At 31.9% G+C, this 12,893-nt stretch overlaps 1 protein-coding gene across 4 annotated transcripts in view; it reads right to left on the reverse strand.

Annotated features, from left to right (window-relative positions):
• MED24 (mediator complex subunit 24) overlaps positions 1-12,893 on the reverse strand; it is a 119,463-nt gene that overhangs the window by 93,270 nt on the left and 13,300 nt on the right. For all 4 annotated transcript variants that reach the window (XR_012756170.1, XM_075364074.1, XM_075364065.1 and 1 more), the window contains exons 4-5: positions 2,489-2,590; positions 976-1,192 (exon numbers count right to left, since the gene is read on the reverse strand). Coding sequence is in view for 3 of the 4 variants with exons in the window: in XM_075364074.1 (XP_075220189.1) it covers positions 976-1,192; positions 2,489-2,590 (319 nt within the window). In the remaining variant the exon portion in view is untranslated. The remainder of the gene's footprint in view (positions 1-975; positions 1,193-2,488; positions 2,591-12,893) is intronic.

The raw sequence follows: 12,893 nt of genomic DNA on the forward strand, positions 1-12,893 counted from the left end.
CCATACCCTTAACATTGGAAACATTGCCATGGGTTGGGGATGAATGGTTGTACTCAAACCGACAGGTAATCTACTCTTATTTTCTTCAGTGGTGCGGGAAGGTTGAATGTTGGTATGAGAGTGGGAGTAGGTTCTTCCATTCTGCTCTGACGTTTCACTTCTACACCTTGTGGACGATGTTCATTGGCAATCTCAATAACATCGATCTCCAAAAGGCCCCAGCAAAAGATTACTCCTCGACTGAAATTCAAGGATTTGTGGCATACCACCTATATGTTGATATTACTCATATTGATCCGTCTCTAAATTTCCTAATGTTTTTCAGTGAACCATTTGAGCCAGTTATTACATTATTTATAAGGAAAGGTATGACCTTTTGAAGAAGTCCCTTCCTGACTGTTTTGGAGAACAATAAATGTTGTTATACTGGGGACATGATTCATCACCATTTAATTTAGTACCTTCTATAAAATTTTTATCCTCGTCTGACAAAACTGAGTAGGTCTTTTCACACATTTTGTGGTGGCTTTTTCAGATGGACCTCCAACCATCATAAGGATAATTTCATGACTAGTAATTTTGGTCCCACGAGTATCAGGAAAATACAGGACCACCTGTGCAAAACCAACATATACAGAGGGCTAAAGCTAAATACAAGTGGGTTTGCCCTGCTGCCCAGAGGACATCTTCTGAAACCCACTAAGTAAAGCCATCACATTGGTTTCCACCTAGGGTTACAGTTGCATTTTGTAAAGTGTCGTAACACCACCTTACTTTCATAAGGCTTTCTGTTGAGGGAGTCTTACTAGAAAGAACAAAACATAAGCATGACTAATTCTTTTAATAGCATTGCTGATCTGATGAAACACAAGAAAAATCCACAAAGTGCACAAAATGGTAACCATAACTCTTCTAGTAAGAAATTACAAATAGAACTTATTTTCTGAACATACCTTGAATAATTAATTAAAATACCTTTATCTTCATGTTTGGCAAGATACAACATAGCTGTTGTAAAATCACACATCAGCATCTGATGAAGAATGGCTGCAGGTTTTTCCATCAACTGGGAAGAGTAATCTGTATTGTTAGTCAAACCATGATAATAACACTGAAGCAACCAATGTACTAGTGATAAGATAGCTCCAGCTAAAACACCTTCCTCAGGTTTCCCTCTACATGTTACTCCAGACTATAAAAAAATCAAAAACCTCATCAACAATAATCTGAATTGTTACAAATAATAGTAAGAAAACAACTTAGAAACTGAAATTTCACATCAAGGTTTTGTGTTCAAATTTTTAAGCTCCATCATCTACAGGTAAACAGTGCTCCATAATCTTACAAATAAAAAAATGAGTTTCTTGAAAACTAAATTTTCAAGTTATACTTCAATGCTTCTCAGTGTTTAAATCTGAATATTATATATACTCATGCAGCAATACTTTTTAATCTTGTTTTCTTTTTTTGACTAAAATTAGTAAAAACTCAGCACAGCATAAATGTGAAACATCTTCAACCAACAGCTCTAAAATAATAGCAGAAAATTTTAAGCATTTTAATCTGAAAAAGTGGTGATTTTTTTCTAACAACTTTTTGTGAAAATTGCTTGTAGATGACAAAAATAAGTACCAAAACTCAAACAGTTTAACAGTCTTCTTCATCTGCAAACACATTCAAATTTTATCAAGATAATATCAATTTTTTTTTAGAAATTCAACAGTTAAAAATTAACACTAAAGATGAGAACAGAAATAATTATTTTTTAATAATATAATTAAAATCAGCATTCATGCCTTAAAAATATATGCAATAATAAAGAATAGTTATAAAATACTTAATAAAATGCTATTGATACATTTTATAACTATTTTCTATAAAATTACTTTTTATAATTTTGAGGAAATTAGTCAAGTACTTAAAATATATGAAAAATCTCAATATTCCATTCAAAATTAAATCATAATCACCTTAACTGTTATTGATTTTAAAATTTAACATCTATATAAAGAATCACTTCCAGCAATTAAATTAGAAATGCCTGAAGGTGTTAATTAGAAAGTTCAATTATTCCATATATTAATAAAAATATTATGATTTTAACAAATGTTTAACATTTTTTTGAGAAATTCAGGACTGAAATTTTACAAACTAGTGATTTGCTGGAGATGATAGAGTATTTTCACCTGTTGCATTCAGCATTCACTGATTGTATGTTAACAAATAACTATAAAACATAAATACAAAAAAGTTAGGTTGGTTTAAACCATTATTGCACTTTTTTTTTAATTTTCCCAAGTTTATAATCTCCCAAAAGTAACATAAAGACCTTATTTAAAATCACTAATCATATCATAAAGCCTTTAATTAAGGATTTAAGCATTTAATTAGAGGCAACTATATATTATCTTACTTTAAAATCATAACTTTAACATATTTAAATATATATATAAAATGAATATGTAATTATTCAGAGCAAAAATCATACCAATATATTTTCTAGAAACTCAAGAAGACTAATTATACAGTGAGGTTTATGGAATCCTTCATATTTACTAATACGTAACAAGACTGCTGCATAAGAAACCAGCTGAAACAAAAACCAAAATATAAATACAGCAAATATGACAGATACATGATCATGAAAAATAATACCACATTAATTTTCTTCTTAATTAATAAAATCAGTTTAATTACATTTCAGATAAAATCAACATAATCAATTACAAAAAATAAAGTCCTGATATCTATCTGTGGTAATCTGTTATTATGTTTAGTTTGACATTAACATATAATTCACTGAACTTCTTTTCACTGCTTCAGAAAGAAATGTCTGTTTTTTTAAGTGTTAAATTTATAATTTATTGATAAATACACTCTGACAGTCAAAACAGAATTTAATAGTGATTCAGAAAGGACTTCACAAATTTTAAAACATATAAGAATTTATTTAAATAACTTAAAGAACCAGTTGAGGTCTCAATTCATAGCAAAACACATCAAGTTTCAACTCGTGTAGTTCATTAGTTCCGAATTTGGCAACCTGCACTGTCACCAGTGTTGTTAAAAATGGATACATTTACTGGTGCAAAATGTACTCACTGTGTGTTTTGGTTTCACGATTTGCAGTCAGCAACTGCAGTTCAATGTAATTTTCGTAGAGAGTACAGTACGAAGCCTCCTAGTTGGCATACAATTTAGTCTTCGCAACATACCTTCATTGAGACAGGTTGTACAATTAGGATTTTTTTAATATAAAATACTCCTTAAATTCATAAAATTAATATGTGTATACTTTTATAAAACGGTAGCACTGATTATTATTATTTTATGGATCTTTCTGACATCTTGCTGTTTTAAGTGATGAAGAATAATTAAAATACAACTGTTAGTAATTAACCCTAAGTAAACTGTACTTTAAGTTGCATAATTATGAAGTGCTTAATATAAAATTATGTTGAAAAGATCAAGTAATGAGGGAGTAAAGAAACTATTTTAATTTTTCCTACAAAAATTTAATTTCAACTTCCGGACTACTTATATGACAATTGAAAAATTAATTTAACTGATACTGTCACTTAGTTGTCAGTCATTCATTCTTAAAAAATCGACTGCATTATTCAACTTTTTGTAGGATTTTATTAACAAAAGTAAATCAGCTGACTGTTTACTTTGTATGTGGTCACATGATGCAAAATTATCTATTGTCATCTGATCAAAGGAATTGAAAACACCATCAAGGAATTTCTAATAAATAATAATATTATCTAGACTTTTTTTAATCTTAATCTATGCAGATTGTTTACTTGTGCTATTATAATTAATTTAATTGTAATTAATTTAATTTTTAACGAACACAATTTTGCAAAAATATGAAGGAAAATATAAAATAAACAAAAATTGACAAGTAGGAATACCAAAAACATGTTACAAAATTGTTAATATTAACTTATTTTATAAATAACGCAAGTAAAAAGTATATTATCAATTTTATTTTTTAGCATTAGATTAATAATAATAGAGTCAGAGAACTGAGAGCTTTAACTATGTAAATATAAAATGGTAAGTAGCACAAGGTGAAAAGCTTAACAAGCGAATAAATTAAAAATATTCTGAAAGTTATATCTACACCGATGCGTCACGACCTTGCATCTGAGAATCATGGAATTCTTTTATCACTGGCTAATAAGCATTTCTTTTATGATTATGAATCTCTTCCCTCCATCATTATTGACATTCATAAAATTATAAATAAAAATCTGACTACCTTATCCAACAACAATATTAAGATCAGAATATTGTTCATTAATCAAGATACATTAGAGACTTTAATTACACATAAGAAAGAAATGTGAATTAAATATGTGATGGTTACAATCTGTAAATGGAAATTTCAGAATTTCTATGCTGATAGTGAATCACTTTCTGATTTTAAATCTGAAAACAATTAGAATTATAGTTCATAATGTATTATGTTCATTTTGTTTAAATTCTAACAAAATACTATTGAATATGTAAATCGCGGTGCCTCTTTGGAATTTATTTCCAGTATTATTTTACATGCATGTAAAGCAACTAATCATAACAATTTTATTGTTACAATCAGGGATAATAATGATTTCTCAAAAAGTTTCCATATTATACTACTCCAACCTTAAATATAAATATATATTTGGAGGAATTTGGCAGAAAGCTATAAATTGACTAATAGTATTATGTCCATTATATCTGATAAGGTGAGAATTTTAGGTTTCTTAACTTGTAGAAAGAATAAGTTAATAAAAACTCTTAATTCACTAAGTACAATTTCAAATCCATTAATGTTGACAAGAATGCTAACAGATAAATTACTTATTTTGTATCAGTGGACAACAAACAAAATTCATTCTTTGTTTACATTAGATGTGACAAATAAATTAATGAATTATATTAAAACAGAATCATAAATTTACTAGAGGGATCCATGAACAGCAGGTGGTAACGGGTAATATGAGCCACACAAAACTCCTTGTTCCAGTCTCCTCACAGAGTACATAAGAATGTTTTTTAAAATATAATTGTAGACATAATTATAATAATTTAACATGTGTTAACACTCATACTACTAATGAAAATAATGAAATATTTTAATACACAATTAATATTTCAGGCTAAGTATTAGTCTGAAATATTAAGACTAATACTTCGTCTTAATATTAGGTTGTCTGCTTCTGTTAACCAAATCATATCCCTTGAAATGCAGAATTTTTTATAAATGAGGTAAATAATAAGAAAGTGAAAACAATACATCTAAATGTTTAGTTTATTACAGAGTTGAACAGTAAGAAATATTTCTTAAAACGACTACAATCCAGATGTATTTGCAATGGCTGTATTTGGATTTGGAGTGAATTAATCTTAAAATTATAAAATGTTTAACTTGGCTATCTGAAATCAGAAATAGAAATTTCAGTAGAAGCAGTAAGGAGGAGGAGATGTTAAATACTGTAAAAATAAAAGATAAATAATTTTTAAATAATATGTAACAGGTTAAACATGTCTAACAGACTTATATGTTCATAGAAAATAAATTTTAACAAATATCAAGCTTTTAAGCTAAAGTTTCAACAAATTTTAAGCTTGGTGTAAAATGTTCATGTACTATAGGCATTTATAGACAATCTCCTCCCATAAGAAAATATAAATTATTTAAATTTGAACAGAATTTGTAAAATATAATAAAAATATTTAAACTCGGTGATATAAGTATAAATTCACTGACAAAGACAAATTAAACATTTAAGAATGTTGCAAATAATTTAAATTTTAAAGATCTCATTACCCAGACAAATACAGTTACAAATAATTCTGCAAATTGTATTGATTGTATCATTACAAAGTTGTAAATCGGCGGAAGGTGTTTTATAGAATGTAAAGTGGTGATATCCATATTAATATAACTGTTAGTTTTATTTTTGATCATCAGCTCAAATAATGGAAACTTTTAGAACAGAAGGATCCCTACCCACAATTATTTATTAACATAACCAGGCAATTTAACATCAATGAGTTAAAGAGTAATCTAGGAATTAAGAATTGGAAAACAGCAATCCATTTTCATTTAATGAAAATGGAGTGAGTAAACTTTATGAAAATTTTTCAATACTTCTAATATTACATGGCTTAATTTTGAAAATAAGAATGAAATAATGAAAAAAATTCTATTAAGGTTCCTGTTCTCATATATGATGTGCGAGAGATAATATGATTAGAATATATTAAATTTGTTCTATAAAGATGTTCTATGTAGTCTTTTACAAACATGTATATGAATTTCAAAATAACTACGACAAGCTCTTTCAGAATTAAAGAAAAGAAGTATGAAAGTCAATTTTTAAATCCAATACCATGAAAACCATTCAAAAAACTATAAAAAATAGAAATCAGAAAAATATAAAATCTATAAAAATATTTAAAAACTCAGAAAATAAAACCAATATTAAAATACTACTTAGTTTTAAGTAGTTCTATTAGCAGAACTACTTAAAATCAAGGATTACAAATTTGGTAGTAATTTGTAAAATATACGTTACTATATTTTACAAATATATTTATATATTATAAAAGAAAGTACTTTACTATCAATAAAAACAATATTAGTGATGCCTGATAAACATGAATTATCAGGCATGTTGATAACTCAATTACCTTTACTACTGTAACTAGAATTTGTCTTAATAATAATTAACAATAAACTGACAAGTAGTTGGTTTGAAATTTCATATAAATTACAAAAGAATGCATCAAATTTTAATGATTGGATCCCCCTTGTCATTTAATAAACTCTTTACTCTCACAATAGTGTATTTCCATAATGTTTAAAAGTAAATGTTGTTCATATTGTTTATGAAATGGGTTCTCTGGAGGCTATTTCAGATTATAAACCTAACTCAATAACCTCCATGATAGGTATATTCCTTGAGGATTATATTGGTTCAACTTACTGCTTCTTTGACAAGTACTATTGACTTAGAGAAATTCAATATGATTTCTAAATAGGTTGAAGTCATCTGCATCTCCATTGTGGCTTTTTGCCATGAACTACTAACTCATACCAAATTGATAATAAGAAAGAAGCAGTAGGGATATATTAGAATTAATTTCAAGTAGTTTACACTGTTAAATGCAAACACACCATAATTGGTATTAAAAGTTTCATCAAGTTCACTTACTCCATTTTCACTAAATGAATTAGCATTATTTGCTGTTTTCCAATTCTCAATTCCTAGATTACTCTTTAATTCATTGCTGTTAAATTGCCTGGTTATGTAAACAAATAATTATGGTATGTATTTGTGATAATGCAGTTAAACTCTTAAAATCATATTTGAAAAATCAAATAAACAAGACTAAATTAAGTATAGAAATGAATATTGATCTTATAAATACAAATCAGCAGCAAAAAAGTGTTCTGCCAAGTATCTCAGTTCTGTTCTTAGTACCTTTCTCTTAACTGTTTACTTGAATGACAGGTCATTCAATAACAAGAATAATATACTTATCATTTATGTGCTATAGAGTCTTAATTCAATTACAATCATAAATATTCACAACACTTGAAAATACAAATGAAGGAAATGTCAAATTATCATTTAGCAATATAAGTTGATGATATACTCAGCACCGGATTTAGATTTGATGAGGCCCTAAGCGATTTTGAGATATGGGGCCCTTTACAAGTCCAGATATTCTATGCTGGTGACAAACATGATTTTCTGATACCTATAAGGTTAAACTGCAATATAATTAAGAATATTTATAGTGAAAACTCAAAATAATTTTTATTCATAACTTAATGCAAACTCTGGTAAAAATGAACAAAATTTGTTTTTAAAAGACACAATTTTGAAGGGCTTCTTACCTCTTGAAACATGTTATAACGATTAAGGAATTATATTGAACTATTTTTCTTTTATTTGTTATTTTTCTAATTTTTTTGGGGACCCCCAAGAAAGTGGGGGCCCTAAGCTATAACATGTGTAGCTTATATATAGATCCAGTACTGACTATACTGATTTGGAGATTACTTTGAATATCTAAAAAATTACAGAAGTCTGGAATTTCGTAAAATAAAACTGAAAATTATATATCTTTCAATCAACCGAAATGAATCATTCTAAAATATTTTTCCACATATTTTTTAATAAAATATAAAATGCACTGATGAGAATAATTTTCCATTTAATCAAGTGGAGAAACTGATATTCATAAATTTCATACAAAGTATAGTGTATAAATTTTTGGAAAACCCTAAATGGAAAGATTATGTTACTATGCATGTTCAAAATTAAGTAAAAATTATTTCTTTTAAATGTTTATTATTAATAATAAATGGTTTCTTAATATATGGCACTATAATTAAATCTTTATGGAGTAATAATGCATGCATCAAAATATCTACAAAAGGGAAAAAAACAGAGATTTGTGTAGAAAGGATTTTACGGAGAATAGCATACTTATCATTTACGTGCTACATAGTCTTATATCTTATAAAATAAATGTTCACAACACTTGAATATACAAATGAAGATAGGTATAGCGATAGATAAAAAGTAATTTTTTTCTGAGTTTGGCATAACTTAAATATCACAAATTCTAGTTTATTTATAATAGGAAAAAAGTGTTATACTCTACTAATTTAAATTTAAATTTTAAATGATCTGAAGTTTAAATGTAAACTGAAAGAGTATTATTAAAACGTACATATATTTAATCCCCCAAAATTTATTTTATGTTTCTTAAGTAGCTTAATGCAAGTGCAATGTCAGAATGCAGATGGTGTTAATGAAATTTCATTACATTAATATGAACCATGATTATTTTTAATCACGGCCTGACTTAAAAACACATACTAATTAATCAAATTGCTGTAAAAAATATTACTGTAAAAATAATTAAATATATTTCAATTAATTTCTATCTGGATTTGTGTACAATCTTTGGTCTCTTTATTCGAACAGAGTTTGTGCACTGTAACTGAATCTTTTTCAGTGCTATTTTGAACTGGTGGTCTAGTGTGTACCTTTCCCAGTTTCTGAATTTTTGCTGATTAAGTACTGCTGCAATGGTTTTACATCATACATATTTAGACACATCTCCTCAGTTTCATGGAGATTCAGAGTTTCAAAGCGTATGATTTGTTAGAGCACCCACCTCATCGCAGTGAAAGAGTGACGACTTCTGGTCGTGAGACCCTGTAACAAGCAAAGGGATTACCCCCTTAGTCCTGCTTGCATTCTTTTAAGAATGAGGGCTGTAATCTGTGACTGCGTGTTAGTTTCTAAACTTCACATATTTGATCCAGCAGCGGCGAAGAGGGGCAGTGAGTGACAGGAGAATATAAAAGGTCTCCCGGCTGCTCATTGCTCACTGCAGGTAGTTGTCATATTTGTGGGATTGCCCAAGAGTCTAAGTAGAAGGAAGACAGTGAGCATTTATATTCGCAGATGTCAGGTCAGGGTATCTCTGGCCATGATAGATATTCAAGAGGAGGCCAGATTTTCTCCTTCGACCTCCCCAGTCTCTGATAAAGAAGGCTTGGTGGTAGATGTAGGGGTATCTGCCCGGGTGGAAGTTAACCCTTTAGTTGATGAATTCCTGCGGGCTAGGGGCAGACCTGGTAGTTCTGCCCTGCTGGCCCATGAAGTTCATGCCAAATTGGATAACTTGTTCAGTTTTCTGGAAAACCCTAGGAATGTCAGTGCGACTATGAAGGGTAGATTTTTACCACGCCTGAAGTTGTTTCAGGAAGCGTTCTCTGCACTTGTAGAAGGATTTGAGAACCTTGCCTCCAAGCCCAAAGAGGTCAGATCCAAAATTCTGCCCCGACCTCAGTACAACCTAATCAGTATGCTGAAGTGGTCTGGGGAAGACATGAAGCCAGTCAAGTTTCTAAAAAACCTGGGGTTATTTTTGTTATTAAGGTGGAGGGTTCGATTGTACCTAGTAGTCAATTAAAAAAGGACCTTCAGGTTGCCCTTCATGGTAGTTGGAAGGGGGTTAAAATTAGCAACATTAGAGAGACCAGCAAAGGATTAATTTTAGTTACAGACGACAAGGAGACAGTCCGGGTAATCACGGAGTCTTAGGCCGTCACATTTCAATGTAAAAGTTGACCCTAAAAGGATCATTGTTTATGATATTCACAGCCTTTCTGATGGGGATATTCTGTCCCTAATAAGGGAACAGAACATCGATCTGGACAAAGCCGCTTTTAGGCAGGAATATAGGTTGGTCTTAAGGTAAACTGGTAGGCGTGAGCCCAAAGATATCATGGAGTTTTTGAGGTAAGTCATGGTCTCTTTCAGAGGTTTACATCTGAGGGTAGATTATTTGTTGACTTTGGATCCTGTCGGGTCAAAGAATACCTTGATGTTCAAAAATGCTTTAAGTGTTGTAAGTATGGCCACAGAGGCAAATTTTGTAAATTTACACTAGTCTGTGCACACTGTGGCGAGGAGGGCCACAAATGTGATGATTGTCCACAGAAGTCAGAGGCTCCAACTTGTGTGAACTGCAAAAAGTTGCACAAGAATCATCAGCACTCAGTTGCTAATAGAAAATGCAGTTGTTACTTGCGAGCAATTGAGCTACACTTAATCTCTTGATGGTTAACTTTGGTCAACTGAATGCCCAGTGTGCTTATGTAGTCAAAGTTGTGTTAGGTGAAATTGTTGGGCGATGGAGACTTGATGTTATTTTCCTGCAGCACCCGTATGTGATTAAGGGTGATCTGTCAAGTTTTTATGGCTGGAAAAAGTTTTATGTAGGACACAATAGCATGTCTGCTATCCTGTGTAGGATGTCGCTTCATAGTGTCTTTGTGCAACAGGCTTCTGACACATATCATATAGTGGTATATAATGGTTAGGACCTGATTGTTATCAGTTCGTACTTTCAGTATAGGGATCCCACTGAGGAACATTTGGCAAGTAGGTATAGAATCCTTAGACTGATAGGCAATTGTTCAATCCGTATAGGCTCTGATGTTAATGCCAAGTCGCTTTTTTTTTGTACAGTGGGATCACTGATTTTAGTGGTGAATTGAAGGTTTCATCACAAAGCATGATTTTGAGGTCTTTAATGTTGCAGACCAGTTGGCCACCTATCTCGGCATGATCAATAGATGGGGCCTTTTGTAGCACTAATAATGATATTACCATTGGTAGAAATATCCCTGGTAGGATCCTGAACTGGTCTGTGGCTGATGATTATTCTAACAATCAACTAATATTTTTTGAACTGATGGATGGACTGCATGATGTTCATGGAAAGCATTTTCCTGTTCCAAAGGGGCACTTCCTGCACAGGAGGGCGAATTGGTCTAGGTTTTCTGATTTTATTGAGTCTGAGCCTCAACACCTGGATGACGGTTTTGAGGCGACCTGGAAGAAAATTTTACTTCTGTAGTGGTAGCAACTGCTCATGGTTCCATTCCTCAGGGCTCTGGCCGAGAACGTGTAGCAGGCAGGTGGACTTGATGTTTGACTGTGATGGAGCAGTCTGTGTGTTGACTCAAGAGAACTGCACAACGTCAAGGTAACCCTGATTGGCGCATGGCTCTACTTGCAAATTATCACAGGGAGAGAGCCAGGTACTATCATTATATTAGGTCCTATAAGCATAATTCCAGGCGCTTATTTATTCAAGGGCAAGGAAATAAGGACCCTTGGGTGTTGTATACACAGTCCTTGAACATAAGCATAGGAAGGAAGTCCTTTTATCAGCTCTTTCGACTCAGGATGGTGTTGTGATGGACAAAGATCGTGTACTCCACACTTTGTTAAATGATTTACTCTCTGATAACACTGAGGCTGGTGAGACTTTATACCACCAACGTGTACAGTGAGAAAACGTTGAGTTCCATACTGAGGTAGTCTCGTCAGGTGATCTGTAATAAGGCACGACATAAAGCACCTGGATATGATTGTATCACGGTGGAACTCCTTGTTCACTCATTGCCCATGATTCTCGGTCCCCTGATTACGTTTTTAATAGGATGCTTTCTGCTGGATACTTCCCAGCATATTGGAAGCATGGTGAATTGATATTGCTTTTTAAAGGTGGCGACAAGGACCCTACTATTAGTTCTTCTTATCAGCCTTTGATGCTCTAGTTTGTAATTGCAAAGGTTTATGAGAAAGTTTTATATCTCCGTATTATTAAATAGGTTAACTACTGAGCACTTATTAATGGACAGCCAATATCGCTTCCGGCCTGGCAAGAGCATGAAGGACGCCATATAAAAGGTAATGACTACTGCTTCCTCCAGTGTATGTAGGTATATGTTAGGTGTTTTTCTGGATATATCTGGGGCTTTTAATAACTTATGGTGGCCCTCTGCCTTTAAATGCAGAAACATGGTTGTAAGTGGAATGAAATAAAGATTCTCTCAAATTATTTCAGCCATTGAATCATCGCCCGCCATGATGGCAGCTTGGAAGTACAAAAGACCCTACCCAGAGGGTACCCACAGGGCAGTGTATTGAGTCCCCTTCTTTGGATAATTGAGGTTCTATGTTATAGTTGAGGTTGCCTAGTGGTTGCTGCACTATTGCTTATGCGGATGAAGGGCTATTGCTAGTTGACGGGGACTGGAGGAATAAGATAGAACTCCAAGCTGCCCGTGCATGTGAGATTCTCAGGTTGTGGAGTCTCCAGCATAAGATGATTTTTAGTGCAGAAAAAACCACGATGATGTTGTTAAAGAGTCTGCTGGCCAATTCATGCTGAACACAAGTTTCAATGGCTGGCCTCCCCATTAGATATGTTTCTACTCAGAAATACTTGGGTGTAATCCTTGATGTGAATCTTCAATTCAAGAAACACCTTCAATATGTTGCCAAAAAGGCTGT

This window comes from Lycorma delicatula, chromosome 1, assembly GCF_047948215.1.
Source record: "Lycorma delicatula isolate Av1 chromosome 1, ASM4794821v1, whole genome shotgun sequence".
Taxonomy (NCBI): domain Eukaryota; kingdom Metazoa; phylum Arthropoda; class Insecta; order Hemiptera; family Fulgoridae; genus Lycorma; species Lycorma delicatula.